Source organism: Poecilia reticulata, chromosome 10, assembly GCF_904066995.2.
Source record: "Poecilia reticulata chromosome 10, P_reticulata-male-v2, whole genome shotgun sequence".
In the NCBI taxonomy this organism is placed as follows: Eukaryota; Metazoa; Chordata; class Actinopteri; order Cyprinodontiformes; family Poeciliidae; genus Poecilia; species Poecilia reticulata.
Genome location: NC_088839.1, coordinates 7,784,074 through 7,800,290, shown reverse-complemented (window position 1 = coordinate 7,800,290; position 16,217 = coordinate 7,784,074). Strand labels below are relative to the sequence as shown.

Here is a 16,217-nt window from a genome sequence, read left to right as displayed (position 1 = left end):
GGCTCGTACCGAGTATTTTAAGCTCGTCTTAGTTCATCTGAGGATTTAGGCTCCGTAGTTGATTCTGTCGCTCCAATGTTGTCACTCACTAACTCATTTATCTGTTCATTCATCTGTTGTGTTCCTCCTTGTTCTTCTGAAACTTGTTTTGTTGTTCAGGTCCTTTGTTTTGCTGCCTTCGATTCGCTGTAAAACATGTTTTACATGAGCAGCAGCCATATTGGATACTGAATGGGCTGCTTGGCAACCTCCAACTCCAATTGAATCCCAAATCCAATGGGTGTTTTGGTTTTCCAACTGGGAATTTCCATACAATCAGAAAACACCATTGACAGTCTACACTTTTAAAACAAATTTCTTATTTATTTTGTTGCTGATTTCTTAACAATGACTGTTAAAATGTACATTTATGTTTGATGCATCAACCCTCCTCTTTAGCTGCGGCTAAAGGTTGCAGGATAAGTAAATTTAAGAAGTAAATTGCAGCCGACGAGGGTCCCCGTTGTCAATCAGTGTTGCTTCCTAAGTGGACAGTTTGATTTCACAGAAGTTTGATCTACTTGGAGTTATATTGTGTTGTTTAAGTGTTCCCTTTATTTTTTTGAGCAGTATATATATATATATATATATATATATATATATATATATATATATATATATATATATATATATATATATATATATTTGATGTATGTTGATGATTTTAACGATGGCACTTGGCAGAATGCAATGTCTGGTTTCGGAGTTGGTGACTTTTTTATGACTGTCCACTTTTATCTGCCTCCTTGATTAAATGTGTTATACCCAAAAAACTTGATCGATTGATAATATCGTGCACCTCATTCAACGTCATAGGTTAATTCACACACATCTGTCTTTTTTACCTTGGTTCAACGTGAGGACATACTGACTGAAAAGCGCAAAATAATGCTGAAAACTTTCAGCATCTTCCCGCTGCAGTTTACGGTGGTTGTTGATTCTCAGCTCATCCTCCACGGATGAACTCCTCTGTAAGGAATTTCTAGAACAGCAGAGCTGCCAGCTCAGCCAAAAATCTCCACATCGCAGAGCAGAGAGGAAGAGAGTGAGAGAAAGAGAAGGAAAAAAAACTATGACATAGCTTTCAACCAAATCTCCTAAATTTGTTCGCCTAACTGGAGCAGAATCTGATCTGAATCAGATTGTTATTGTGCGCATCATCTCTAATGGCTAAAGTTAATTATGGGGGGGATATTTCATCAGTTTAAATGACAGAGGGAGGCCGTTCGCCATCAGGAGGTTCTGGTGCGGGAGGCAGGAAGTGACAGCAAAGCAAGAACAGACTGATCGGAGGAATGACGACAGAAGTCAGCCATGATGCGTCTGCCCTTCGTTTGAGCCTTTTGCTGCAGAGGCTGCCGGAAAGGACTGACTTGTGGCGTGAAATTAGCTGGAAGTTGCACCACTTAGGTAGAAACACAGTTGTTGTTGCTATTGCTTTTCTGCTGCTATGATGCATAAACAGTTGGATCCAGATGTGACACAAACTGACAGCAAATGAGACCAATCGTTTCCTTTTTAAGGTCAGTTTACCAGTATTGTTTCTAGTTAGGTGTCTGAGTAATGAGAGTTTTGTATTATTCTTACAAGTCAGAATGCTACATACACTATATGAACTTCCTGATAAATTCTAACACTTGGGCCAAATGTTTCAGTTTTCTTCTCCACACAGAACTGATGTGACATAGCCAAGTTTGACTGACCCTTACAAAATTAGATAAAGCAAATTTATAGTCGGATTGTTATGTGTGGCCACTCTAAAACATTTACTTTGTTGCGCTTAAGTCACTCTTAAGTAATTGGTTGTATGTCCATTGTCCATTTGGACGACCAATTTGCGTCCAAGCTTTAACTTCATGGCTGACGACTTGAGATATTGCTTTAATGTTTCCACGTGATACCATTTCTTTTGTGAAGTACAACAGAAATGTTTCCTCCATGATGTAAGAATGTTCTTTATGACCAAACATGTACATTTCAAGACATTCCCCCAACAACGAAAGTAGTCTTTGTCATAGTGTGCTCAGAAAATGCTCAGATTTGTATTTGCCTTTGGAACAACTCTAGAACAACTTTTGTTCTAGAGTTGATTTGCACATTTCAGCCCTGGTGTACAGAACCAGTCTAACGTCCTGAACAGTATGGTGATGACATTCTCATCGTGTTCACACCACATTGTTTGAACGAGCGATGGTGGCATCTTCAAACACCTGGAAAATTATTCTCAAAAACCGAGCCGGTCTGTGTAGGTCCACAGTTGATTCCGAACCCTAATCCTAATCCACGACTGACTTTTCATGGGGCTATGAAAGCTTTACAACGCCATGACAACACAAACACAAATAACAGACTTAATAATCACTCTTTCACAGTAAACTTTAAGATGGGATTAGGACAAATGGCTTCATTTATTAAATGTGCTCAAAGCACTTTACACTCGAGCCACATTCAAAGAAGTCACACTCACGAATATGCTCACGTCTCAACAACAATACAGATCAGCAGCTGGGGGTTAAGTGCTTTGCCCAGTGGGACGTTAACATGTGACAGTAGGAAGCTAGAGTCCAACCCACAACTTCCAGTTGCGAGAACACGGCTCTCCTCCTCACTGAGCTGCAGTGCCCTTTGTTGGCGCCGCATCTCTTGTGGTCCTGCGCTGCCGAATTAATATCTGAAAGCTCACAGCTGGGCAGGATATCAACACCTCCGCTTGTGATTTATGAATGGCCAGGGGTGCTGAGAGAGGGCTCAGGTTTTGCTGCTTTATGGAGGAAATGTTTTGTGTAGGTGGCTACTGTCTGGCCAAAGTCGCCCGGAACCCGTTGCCATGTTTACCCTCTCCAGGAGCTCGTGAAATGTTCAGGATTGGCTCTTCTCAACGCTTGAATAAACGACGGAGGGAGAAATTCATGGATGAAAGAAAGAGAGCAAGAAATGAGGGTGCGTGTGACGGAGGGAAGACTCAACCATCCGCCTTACTTTGTCTGTGTTCATCCGCTGCTTTTGACCCATATCTGGTCAGCAGATCTGTGGTTCTTTGAAGGTGATTTTACGGTGATGCGGGACAGCCGATGACCGAGGACCGTCAGTTTACACAGCAGATCACACAAAAACAGAAACAACAGCCCATCCCTGAACAGCCTGTCCTCATTAGACAATCCCTTTCTGTAATGCACACTAGGAGGACCCGAAATCAGCCACGAGACAGGAGTGAGCAGAAAACCACAGATCTTTATTGGAGACAGCCAAGGGCGGCACACAGGATAACTAGCTGAAGCACTAGCTGGAAGATAGTGCGTGGGGGCGGGGGGAGAAGCGCAGATGCAGGGCTGCGTACTCACAACCGGGGATCAGAGGAATAGAGTCCAGATCCAGTTCTTGGTCAGCCGGGCCGAGGTCATACACGAGGTGGAAGATAGCAGAGTCCGAGGGAGTGGGCGTGAGCGGCGTCAGAGAACAGGCTAGGGTCGAGATCCGGGTAGGCAAAAACAGTAGTCCAACAAGGGAAGGCAAAAGGGGAAAATCCAAAGGGCAAGAGCGAGGCAGTAATACACAGGGCGTGGATGAAGAGCTAGAAACTACTTGCTGAAAGCGTTCGATAATCTGGCAGTGTGCAGGTAGCGGAGGGAGGCTTAAGAAGGGGAGCAATCAGGGAGCGGCACAGCTGCAGGGAATCAGGGAGATGAGGGACACGACATGGATGGAGTCAAAACAAAAACAACAGGCACATGTCACCATTACAGTACCCCCTCCTCAAGGTCCGGCTCCTGAAGGACCACCAGGCTGGTCGGGGTGATCACGATGGAAACTCCGGATGAGAGCCTTGTCCACAATGTGGCGGGACGGAACCCACGACCGCTCCTCAGGTCCATAACCCTCCCAATCCACCAGGTAATGGACTCCACGGCCCCATCGTCTGGACTTGAGAAGACGCCTCACCGTGTAGACAGGCCCCCCAGCGAAGATTCGGGCGGGAGGAGGGGGTCCGGAGGAGGGCACAAATCGGGATGCGGAGACAGGCTTGATGCGTGAGACATGGAAGGTGGGATGGACCCTCAGGGAAGCAGGCAGCCGGAGACGGACGGCCACCGGGTTAATCACCTTGGAGATGGGAAATGGTCCGACGAAACGTGGAGCCAGCTTCCTGTTCACCATCCGAAGCGGAAGGTCCCTGGTTGACAGCCATACCTTTTGCCCAACCAGATAAGCGGGGGCCGGGATCCTGTGTCGGTTGGCAGATCTAGAATATATGGCAGAAGTAGTTAAGAGTGCCCTGCGGGCCCTTCTCCATACCTTAAGGCACCTCCTGGCTGAGGCATGGGCAGAGGGAACCATGGCAGCCCGTTCCTGCAAGGAGAAAACTGGTGGTTGGAAACCATAAACGGTATGGAAGGGAGATAACCCCGTGGCACTGGAGGGAAGAGAATTGATAGCATGCTCCACCCACGGCAGATTCTGTACCCAATTGGTAGGGTCTTGTTCGCAGAGCATGCGAAGTTTGATCTCCACCTCTTGGTTGAGACGTTCAGTCTGGCCATCAGACTGTGGATGGAAACCAGAGGAGAGACTCACCTGGATTCCCAACTGTCCACAAAACTCCTTCCAAAAACGTGAGACAAATTGAGGACCACGGTCAGAGACGATGTCTACAGGAAGCCCATGAAGGCGGAACACCTCCCTGGCAAGGACTTCACTCAACTCCTTGGAGGAGGGCAACTTCACTAGGGGAACCAGGTGAGTCATCTTGGAGAATCGATCGACTATGGTTAGTATGGTGGTGTACCTGTTGGAGGTGGGTAAGCCAGTGATGAAGTCCATTGAAATATGAGACCAAGGCCGGTGGGGAATAGGTAGAGGGTGAAGAAGCCCCGAAGGGGTCGGCGAGATGGCTTAGCCTGGGAGCAGACCCGGCAGGCAGAGACAAACTCCTTGACATCCTTGGCCATGTTCCTCCACCAAAAGCGTGTCTGGATCACCTTCAGGGTTCTGGCTACACCAGGGTGACAAAACAATTTAGATACATGGCAAAGCTTGAGTACCTCAGCTACAAGATGGTCAGGGACGAATAGACGGCGGGGAGGACAGCCTGGGGGAACCCGTTGTCGGTTGGCCTCCCGGACCCGGTTCTCAACCTCAAGGTGGGTTACTGCCAGTCGAACAGACTTAGGAAGAATAAAATCTCCAGAAGTCAAAGGTTTACTCAGGGGTTCATGAATCCTGGACAACGCATCCGGCTTCACATTCTTGGAGCCAGGTCTGTAGGACAAGGAGAACGCAAAGCGGGAGAAGAAAAGGGCCCACCTGGCTTGCCTGGTGTTGAGTCTCTTGGCAGTCTTGAGGTACTGGAGGTTTTTATGGTCAGTCCACACTAGGAAGGGTTCCTTGGCTCCCTCTAGCCAGTGTCTCCATTCCTCCAATGCCAGTTTAACGGCCAGTAACTCCCGGTCCCCTACATCGTAGTTGCGCTCAGCCGAGGAGAGGACTCTGGAAAAGAAGGCGCAAGGATGAATCTTACCATCCTCATACCTCTGGCTAAGGATCGCGCCGACCCCAGACTCAGAGGCGTCGACCTCCACAATGAACTGACGACTCAGGTCCGGAGAATGGAGAACAGGTGCGGAGGAGAATAGGTGTTTGAGTCTTTGGAAAGCCTCCTCCGCTCTAGGATTCCACTGAAAACGAGACTTGGGAGAGGTTAGGGCATGAAGTGGAGAAGCAATAGTACTGTAGTTGCGAATGAAACGGCGATAGAAATTAGCAAAACCTAGAAACCTTCTGAGCTGCTTACGGTCTTGTGGTGTTGGCCAATCCAGAACAGCGGAAACCTTGCGGTCCTCCATGGATAGCTTGTTGGGGGAGACCAGAAACCTAAGAAGGTAGTCTGGGAAACATGAAATTCACACTTCTCAGGTTTGACAATAATTTATTTTGCAGTAGACGAAGGAGCACAGAACGAACATGGGTGATATGTGAGGGAAGATCCTTAGAGAAAACCAGGATGTCATCCAAATAGACAAAAACATAGAGACCAATCATGTCTCTAAGGACATCATTCACAAGGGCCTGAAAGACTGCGGGTGCATTAGTCAAACCAAAAGGCATCACCAAGTATTCGTAGTGCCCAGTAGGGGTGTTGAAGGCAGTCTTCCATTCATCCCCCTCCCGAATACGCACCAGATGGTACGCATTTCTCAGATCCAACCTTGTGAAGATGTTAGCACCTTGGATGCGTTCGAATGCAGTGTTAGTGAGTGGGAGGGGATAACGATTCTTGATCGTAATGTCATTAAGCCCTCTATAGTCAATACAGGGACGGAGTGAACCATCCTTTTTACCTACAAAGAAAAACCCTGCGCCAGCAGGAGATGAAGAAGGGCGAATGATTCCTGCCTGGAGGGCCTCCCCAATGTAGTCCCGCATGGCTCGGTCTTCAGGGACAGATAGTGGGTACAGACGTCCCTTGGGGGGTGAGGTGCCAGGAAGCAGGTTGATGGCGCAGTCGTAGGGGCGATGAGGTGGCAGAGAAGTAGCATGATGTTTACTGAAGACCTCTTTAAGGTCGTGGTAGTCCTTGGGGATCCCTGAAAGTACAGGGTCCAGAGCCGGGGGACCCTGGAGTACAGGCCCAGGATGATTGGCAGCTTGAAGACAGGAGGAAAGACAACGAGGGCTCCAGCCAAGGACCAAACCCTGCTCCCAGTCTATGTGCGGGTTGTGCAGTCTCAACCAGGTGGCACCAAGAATTACAGGGATCTTAGGAGAGTTGATGATAAGAAAGGAGATGGATTCCTGATGATTCCCTCCCACGATCAGTCGGACTGGCTCTGTCTCCAACTTGACCTGGTGTAAAACATGACCATCAATTGCCTGGACCACAGACTTGCGAGTACTTTGTTTTAAATTCAACTGGAGAGAGCGAGCTAGCTCAGCATCCATAAATTCAGTGTCGGCTCCAGAATCGACAAAAGCTGCTAAGGAGAGGGAGTGACCCTGCATAGAAATTTCAGCTTTAATGGTGAATAATGGAGATGCGGCTGTAGTGCACTGACTTAGTAGAGCACTACCGACCGAAGGAACTAACCTCTTCGAGGGACACTGACGGAGTTGATGATCCTGACTGCCGCAGTAGAAACACAGGCCCTTTTTGAGCCTACGATCCCTCTCCTCCGGTGTCAGCCTGGAGCGACCAATCTGCATAGGTTCGGGTTGGTCCTGGGGGGAGAGGAAGAAGGTTTGGGAAAAGGAGACCTCGTTACGAGCCTCGAGGGGGCCCCCGGTGGAGGATAAGGTCGGTCAGAGGCCCTTTCAAGCCTTCTTTCATGCATCCGCTGGTCAATCCGGGATGCCATGGATTCCAGATCAGCCAGATCCTTAGGGGGGTCACGGGTGGAGAGTTCATCCTTTATGCCTTCGCTCAAACCCTGGTAAAAGGCGTCACACAAGGCTTCATCATTCCAATCACTGTCTGCAGAAAGGGTGTGGAAGTCGATGATATACTCATTAATGCGTCTTTTGCCCTGTTTAATTCTCCAGAGCCCCCTAGCTGCCTCTCTCTCTGGGAGGCAGGGATCAAAACACGTATTAGTTCCTTGGAGAAATCATCAAAACTGTAGCAGAGGAACGTGTCCCTCTGCCACTCAGCTGTACCCCAAATCTTAGCCTTTCCAGATAATAGAGAAATCATGTAGGCGACTTTAGCTCGCTCAGAAGGGAAGGAGCTGGGCTGAAGCTCAAACTGAATCTCACACTGTGTAACAAAAGGGCGACATAGGCTGGGCTCCCCACTAAAGACCTCAGGAGGGGACAGACGGGGCTCCTGTGGAGGAGTTAAGCGCTGCAGCTGTCGTGCGGGAGCCGGAGCACTGGGAGGCGCTGTGGGGCTAGACAACTTAGAGAGCATAGTCATCATTTCCTGCATATTAGCTTCTAGCTTGGTAATGGCTTTCTCTACAGTACCGCGCCACTCCTGCGCGGGCGTCGGGTCCATGGTGGCCAGATTATACTGTAATGCACACTAGGAGGACCCGAAATCAGCCACGAGACAGGAGTGAGCAGAAAACCACAGATCTTTATTGGAGACAGCCAAGGGCGGCACACAGGATAACTAGCTGAAGCACTAGCTGGAAGATAGTGCGTGGGGGCGGGGGGAGAAGCGCAGATGCAGGGCTGCGTACTCACAACCGGGGATCAGAGGAATAGAGTCCAGATCCAGTTCTTGGTCAGCCGGGCCGAGGTCATACACGAGGTGGAAGATAGCAGAGTCCGAGGAGTGGGCGTGAGCGGCGTCAGAGAACAGGCTAGGGTCGAGATCCGGGTAGGCAAAAACAGTAGTCCAACAAGGGAAGGCAAAAGGGGAAAATCCAAAGGGCAAGAGCGAGGCAGTAATACACAGGGCGTGGATGAAGAGCTAGAAACTACTTGCTGAAAGCGTTCGATAATCTGGCAGTGTGCAGGTAGCGGAGGGAGGCTTAAGAAGGGGAGCAATCAGGGAGCGGCACAGCTGCAGGGAATCAGGGAGATGAGGGACACGACATGGATGGAGTCAAAACAAAAACACAGGCACATGTCACCATTACACTTTCTCTCTATCTCTCTCTCTCTGGAGTATCTTCTCTATAAATAGTCCCCGCCCTGCCACCCTCCCCACAGGGCAGAGAGGGGCCTATCAAGGTGGAACCCCTGACCCTCAAGGATAACACCAACACACACACGTACATAACCACAATTAACACGTAAAGCTGAGAGAGAACAGGCCAGAACGCAACACGAAAGGAAGTACGCCAGAAGAGCCCCCAGGCTTACTGGAGGGGACTTTTCTGTGTGCGTGCGTGCTTGTGTGTGCATAAATGCATCCATGTAAATGTGCAAACTGGATACGGCTTTCTGACAAACTTCCCACGCGTGTGCTTATCTAGGCCGAAGACTACAAACTCACAAAGAGACGCGTGGAAAGCCTGAATAAGTGTCCGTATCCTTTGATATCACCTATTTGTGAAATCTTAACATGTTTCCATATGTTTAATTGGAATATTGTGTAAGTGAGCGACAAAAAACTATGGAGATGTTGAAGGAAAATATACGCGGTTTTCACTATTTTTCCAGTTAGGCATCTGAAAAGGGCAACATCCATTTATATTTATATTTATACAAAAAGCAGGTATTGAAGCTCAATTTCGATTTTTCTTTCTTCTTTTTTTGTGCTGAAATCCAGTTTTTGTTTTTACCGTGGTCGTTCATACGACTAAATTAAACCCAACTACAAATCGGACTTGTGCGTAAACGGTTTACGACTCACGCTTGCGCAGAAGAAGAACGTTGACGTCACACAGCAGCGCACTGTTTACGGAAGTAATGATAGATGGAGCCGTTTGTGGATCGATTTCAAAGTTTTTTCGGCAACAGGAGCCGACTGTATCCGAGATCATAACACGAAGAGAGCTAACGAAAAGAAAGCACAGCTAATAGTGAAGCCATTTGTGGAGCGTTAGCTGCGGCTTCTTTTGGAGAGGGGGGTTGAAAAAATTGGAATTGGGCCATTCAAACTAAACTGTGTTGAAAAAGTCAGATATAAGTCTCATATGGACAAAAAAAGTGGAATTGAGTGGCTTTTGCCCTGAAAAAAAATCTTGCAAAGTATTTTTGGTCTAGTTTCTAGTGCAGATATCTTAGTTCACTTGAAATAAGACAAAACTCATAAGTAATTTTTCAGCAAGATATAGAAGCTTGATTTATGTAAATAATTCCTTAATATTTAAGAAAAACTACTAGTTCCACTGGCAGATTATTTCACTTTTGACATGGGGGAGAACGTCTCGTTACAAGTAGAATCCTCCTCTGGTGGAACTAGTACATTTTAATCAATATAAGAAAATATTTACTTAAAACAAGCTCCTACATCTTGCTGAAAAGTTGCTTGTAAGCTAGTTAGTTTTGTCTTATTTAAAATTTTACTAAGAAACTAGTAAAATTTGGAAGGAATTCTCTTTTTTTTTACTTTAAAGTACAAATTACCAGCTTATATCAATATTTATAATTTATACACATACAGCATTCAGTTGACACATTTGAATGAATTTAAAGATGTTTAAATTAAAGTAAATGTATCATTTTTAGCTGTCAAAAGCATACGTGCTTCACATATGCTGGCCTAAATGTTTGTCTTTCCTTCCATAAACAGAAAATGAAACTTGTGAATATTGGAAGCCATCATGTTTTTTTTTGTTGTTTTTTTTGTTGTTGTTTTTTTTTTACCAGTAACACATTTAAATGAAAAATTCTGGTTTGTTATTCCAACGCATCTAGATGGGACGCAGCGGTGATTATTCACAAAAAGAGGTAAACCAATTCACATCAGTGACTACAAAAACATCAAATTATGTCTCACATGCACAATGCTTTAGTGTTCAGAAATGTAATCCTGTGAAAGCTCACCTAAAGAATATGTGACGTTGTGCTGTGGCCTGCAACATGTCTGAATCTCACTGGACCAGAACTTACTTGACAACACGTTCACCCAAACTCCAACTAAATGACTGGAAAAAAATGGGACGCAATTAAAATTTTGTGAACCAATGTTCTGGCTTGTCTTCTTAGATCTGTTTGCCATCATGGCGCCCCAGAATGATGCCAGTCACTCAGTCATGCTCCCCAGTGTGTAGTCATTTGACGTCCTTCAACGTTTAGTTATTTTCAGGAACTAAGAGTTAAACAAGTCGCTGTCTGTGTTCAAGTCTGGCCAGTGTTCGCCTCAGCTTTAATTTCCACACTGGGTTATTTTATACATGACGTGGCATGAACTTCAAATGGGTCAGTTATTGTATTCCCCAATGCAAATTATTCAAGTCATTCTGTGGAAAGTGAAGGAGGGCCAATTAATGTGAGGCTGTTTTTAAAGCAATCCACCCACTCCATAAAAACTGGCTGGCAAAAGATAGTAAAGTAAGATTAAAGTTATTCTAATAAATAAACGTTACTATTAAAACTAGAATATTCAGTATGCTATACCTCCTCAGCAGTGGGAATAGTAGTTGTTTTTCTATTTTAATTAAAAATAATTAAGTTAAACTAAATCTCACACAGGCCCAAAACTAGTACAAATATATAGCAAACCCCTCCAGAAACCCTTGTAACTGACTCTTTTAGGATTTCAAACACCAAATACACCTTAATATGCATTAATACGCACAGTGGAAAACATCTCTGAAATACCAAAGAAACCAATATCTACAGTCTTCCTCATCTGAACTCTCCTTGGGGTTACAGCCAATCAAATAAAATGAAAGCTGCTCTAGGATTGGCTGCTTTGCAACACCAGCCAATAGCGTGTCGAGTATCATTGTGCCCTAGTATTTCAGCTTCCCAAACTCCATCTTCTTTCAAATATTTCATAAACATGTGTTATGAAAAAAAAGAAATGTAAATATGTGATTTATCTGCTTTAGAGATTTGAACAAACATCACATCTAAGAGACTCAAATCTCTATTTTTTTTTAAATATATTATTTCAAATAAATGTATAAATATTCCAGAGAAAAATATTTAAAGTTTCTAGTTTTGTGTCAACAGCCATGAATTGCAGTTGCTAGTTTAATTAGTTCTGGTACTTGTCTCTGTGCTGCACTGGGGTCACGTTTCCTGCTCAGCGCAACTGCAAACCAATCAATGCAGAAATGACAACTGGCCTCTGCTTACCAGCTTAATGAGTCTGCATGGAGATGCTGCATGTGGCCTTCAGAGAAAGTAGGCGAGTCGCAGAAGTAAACATGTTTCCACTGTTTGTTTACAGCTGTATTTAATGAATAATGTGAACTGGAGAAGAGGTTATCAAATTCTGCTTTGGGTTCCAGGCCATGTTGGACCGGCTCAACATTCCAAGTAACAAAGTGCTTCCCTAATCTCTTTGTACTTTCTTAATTTCATTTAACCTGAATATTTTTTCTGTTTTGGCCCTTTTATCCCCACTGGCGCTGCATCCATGTCCATTCTAAAAGCACGTTTTTTTTGTGTAGATATCTGAATATTATACAATTTGACTTCTTCCTGAGAAATGCCTCCTAATGTCTGGGCCAACAAATATTTTCTGAATGTATTTCAGGCACACTGTAATTCATTGCTAATATCAGCTAGTAACCGCCTCTTTTTTTTCTGCCATTACTTGTGAATACAACATTAAACATGATCCCTCCTCTGAGGATTGTGGAAAATGACTCACCAAATTTGGATGACCAAGAGCAAACGAGTCAGTCTGTCCCATAGTAATAACATGTTTTATTAGCAAATCAAAAAACAAATGCATTTATTTCCATTTTAGCGCACATAGGTATAGTTTCTGTTCCTTGTGCAGCGGCCATATTGGATAACGAGCTTGAGGATGCTACCTCCGACATTCCCAGGAGGAATTCCGACTTACAGAGGCATTCTTGTTAAATTTCCTACTAGCAAGAAAAAAATTGACAAACTAAATGTGCACCAGCAAAAACGTCACATTTGTAACAGTATAGTGACTTTCTAACACCCATCTACATAAGCTGTGTTTCTATTAGTCATAAAATTGCGCAAACTGAAATTACGAAAATAATTTTGCCTAATGAAAACGCAACAATTTAGAAAAAAAAGAGAGGTAATTTTTTCGAATTCATCAAAATATTTGTATTTCGCAAAAATGGAATTGAAAGACGTTTTTTTGTATCTCACAGGTCACGTGATTAACAGCCGAGTGTTACTCCTGGCGAAAAACGAAAACAGGAAGTGGGAGCATGACAGTTAGTTTTTGTTTGTCCTTTTCGGACAGTGTGCAGCTGGCTCCACCAGAGCGTGTCATATATGTGCTATCGGTCTCCTGTAAAATGGCCGACTACAGTTTCCCCAAAACCCGTAGCCGCTCTCAGGAAGGCGGGGTTTGTCGCTTCAACGTCTGAATGAAACATCGACTTCTGGCCGACAGACGGTGTCTGAATTCTGATTATATTTCATGTAACTGTTTACATCTGTCACTGACGTGATATTAATGACTTATCGCGTCAACAAACTTGTTCCCATGTGATGTTAATTTATTGTATTATTTACTGGAAACACCGCAATTGCGAAATTGTGGTTTGTTTGTTTGTGTTTTTTTTCTCTCCAGCAGAATATAGGGAAACATTTGTACACATCTGTAATGGAAACGCGGCTACTGTCTAACCCAAGAGAAGGAGGTCGCTAAATGAATTTCTGCTCTGGGTCGGCTACTCACAATCATTCTGTGTGTATGTGTGTGCGGAATTTTGAGGTGACAAGTGTTGACGTCTAAAAGCCGCCGGGGTCCCGCATCATCACAACCACGCAAAACGGAAAAAAAGATCCGCAAAATATGTATAGAAGCGGACCCCGGGGTGGACGGCTGATGGACGCTGTGCTGCGCGAATCTTTTTTAAGCAAACATTAGGCCAAAGGCAACATAATTGCAAGAGTCCCCACCCACCCCCTCACACATCTTCCCCACCACTCCCATTCCACGCACGACGCACGCACGGAATACCGGGGCATGCCCAAGCGACGTAACGTATGCAGCACCTGCTCCACTTCTCCGGGCAGAGGCATAGAGAGACGGACTCAGAGTGTGTGTGAGTGAGTGAGTGAGTGAGTGAGTGAGTGAGTGAGTGAGTGAGTGAGTGAGTGAGTGAGTGAGTGCGTGCGTGTGTGTGTGTGTGTGCGTGTTTCTTTTCTTGGTTTTAGATGGAGGATGGCTGGGTGGGGGGAGGGTGTGTGCGTTGTTGCCGCCGTTTTGACCCGATGAGCACGACAATATATGCAAGCTCGACGGATCATGACCCAAGTGGATCCCCCCTGCCCCCCCCCCCCCCCAATCTCTCTTCCTCTTCCCGCGTGGCCGCCCACGCTTAAAAGCAAAAATAAGTAGATAAATAATAATAATAATAATAATAATAATAATAATAATAATAATAATAATAATAATAATAATAATAATAATAAAAAAGCAACACTTTAAACACATCAAATATTCCGTAATCCAGCGGTGCTTCCACACCATTAGAGCGGCAACACAGACTCGGGTCTACGTAGCGCAGCATCCCTAAGCTCCATTTTGTCTCTCGTTTGAAAATCGGGAAAAACAAGAGAGTGAGGAGGGGAGGAGGAGAATGATGGTAGTGGCGGAGGAGGGGGGGAAAGGCAGGGAGACCTTTAAGGAGACGCGGAGGAGGACAGGCTGAATCAGCCAAACACTTTGGGGCCATTGTGAAAAAAACAAACCACAACAAAATAAGAAAACAATCGACTTCAGCCCCAACGCGCGGCTCCTTTTTGAGTGCCGTATGGTGAGCTCTCCATCAGGTTTCGCCACATTTCACAAGCGAAACTCGGGGACGAGGCCTGGCAAAGTTACCATCCTACACACAAACCTGCGGTCCAAACGCATCGAGAATCGGACTTTGGCGCCGACTGAATCAGAAAACGCGAATGTAGGTCAACACACGGGTCCATCCAGAAGACAGGTAGATCACCATGAGTCCTTTTTCATTTTTTTTTTCTTTTTAAAGGAGGTCCCCCACCCCAATCCCTAACCCCCCCCCCCCGGCTGACACAATGACACCTCTTTCCAGCCCCCACCCCATCCCCCCGTTCTCCTCAGCATCCCTGGCATCGTTGCAGCATCATCCCGTGACACTATCCGCATCCGCAGCATCAGCACCACACCGACAACCATCGCACGAGCCGCCGCCATCCCAACTCCCCCTATCCCCCTCCCTCCCAGACCCCCTCGTTCAGTTTACCTTTATGTCTGCCTTTGGCCGTCATCGTCACGCTGTTTGGGGTTTCATTGGAACGAGATGCTCGTCGTGTCCCCTCTCTCAGTCAGTCAGTGCTTTCCTCCCCCCAAACCCCCTCCGCCTCTCTCTCTCTCTCTCTCTCTCTCTCTCTCTCTCTCTCTCTCTCTCTCGGTTCGGGTGTTATTATTATTCAGTAACACGAAACCACCGCTAGGAGAGGAGCGCGGGCAGCTCGTGCGGCAGCAGCGTGAGGTGTCGCACAATTCTGCCTCGGCTATATGCAGAGAGGAGGAGACATCCCTCCCCCACCCCCTTCACCTCCCCTCCACCCCCTCCGTTAGAAAATGGGGTAATGCCTCGGTGAGGGGGTGAATTCTAATAGAATAACGAGGGAAGACCCTGATTATGGCGTATCGTGCTGAATACCTACCCCCCCCCCACCACCACCACCACCACCAACAACTCCTCCCTGCCTCCTTCAAAGGCTCACAGGAGCATGCATGTTGACTCGTCAGCCAAATATCCACCTTTTATTATTATTATTATTATTATTATTATTATTATTATTTTATTATTATTATTATTTTATTATTATTATGAAAATGCTCCGCTCAGAGTAATAAGAAATAGAGGTGCAATGGACACACACATACGCACACACACACACGCACACACACGCGCGCGCGCGCAGATAAAGCGAGTTAAGAGCAGAAACCGGCGCGGAGGAGCGCTGCCTACATTTGATCACCCGGTCCGTCGGACTTGCGCTGCTGTCGGACATCCTGGAGTCGGGACGGGAGCTGAGCCGATGGAGTGGGGGGGGGTGTTAGGGGGAGTGAGGGGAAGTGGGAAGGGGGGGAGGAGGGGATGCTCTGTTTTCTTCTGTCAAAGGCCGAGATGGTGGTGCTGTCGGGTCCTCCGGCAGGCGTCGACAGTGAACGCGGTTTCAGCTGGGCGCTCCTCCCGCTGCAGCAGTGGCATCACTCGGTGGAGGAGGCTCGGAGCTGTCGCGGACCGGGGAAGCCTTCTGCTGCTGCTGCTGCTGCGCCTGCGGTGACTTTGGGGGAGGAGAGGCGGATACCTAGCCGCCGCTGTTGTGGCATGCTTGGATCCCGAGTGTTTTTTTTTTTTTTAAGAAGAAGGGGCGGGGGGTGGGTGTGTGGGGTTGCTGGTATAGCTGTCGGTGGTGAGGGTAGGTTGGTGTGTGGGGGTGGGGGTGGAGTTGTGGGGGGACTCTGGAGGTTAGGAGCCGAAGAAGAGAGAGAGAGAGAGAGAGAGAGAGAGAGAGAGAGAGAGAGAGAGAGAGAGAGAGACGCCTTCCAGAGTGAGGTTGGGCTCTCTCAAAACGTCTTTGGAAGCGGCGCTACGCAGCTGGCAACACCCCGGAATGGCGAAATAAGGAACTCCCAC

General features: G+C 46.4%; 1 protein-coding gene across 3 annotated transcripts in view; it reads right to left on the bottom strand.

Annotated features, from left to right (window-relative positions):
* Window positions 1–15,931, bottom strand: part of LOC103471056 (protein phosphatase 3 catalytic subunit alpha-like) — a 53,918-nt gene extending 37,987 nt beyond the window's left edge. The window contains exon 1 of one of the 3 annotated variants that reach the window (XM_008419847.3): window positions 15,546–15,931. In XM_008419847.3, coding sequence (XP_008418069.1) covers window positions 15,546–15,588 — 43 coding nt within the window. In that variant the 5' untranslated portion in view covers window positions 15,589–15,931. Of the gene's footprint in view, window positions 1–14,810; window positions 14,959–15,545 lie in introns of those variants that run through there. The other 2 variants (XM_008419845.3, XM_008419846.3) reach the window with 2 other exon arrangements.
* Window positions 15,932–16,217: the final 286 nt, after the last annotated feature.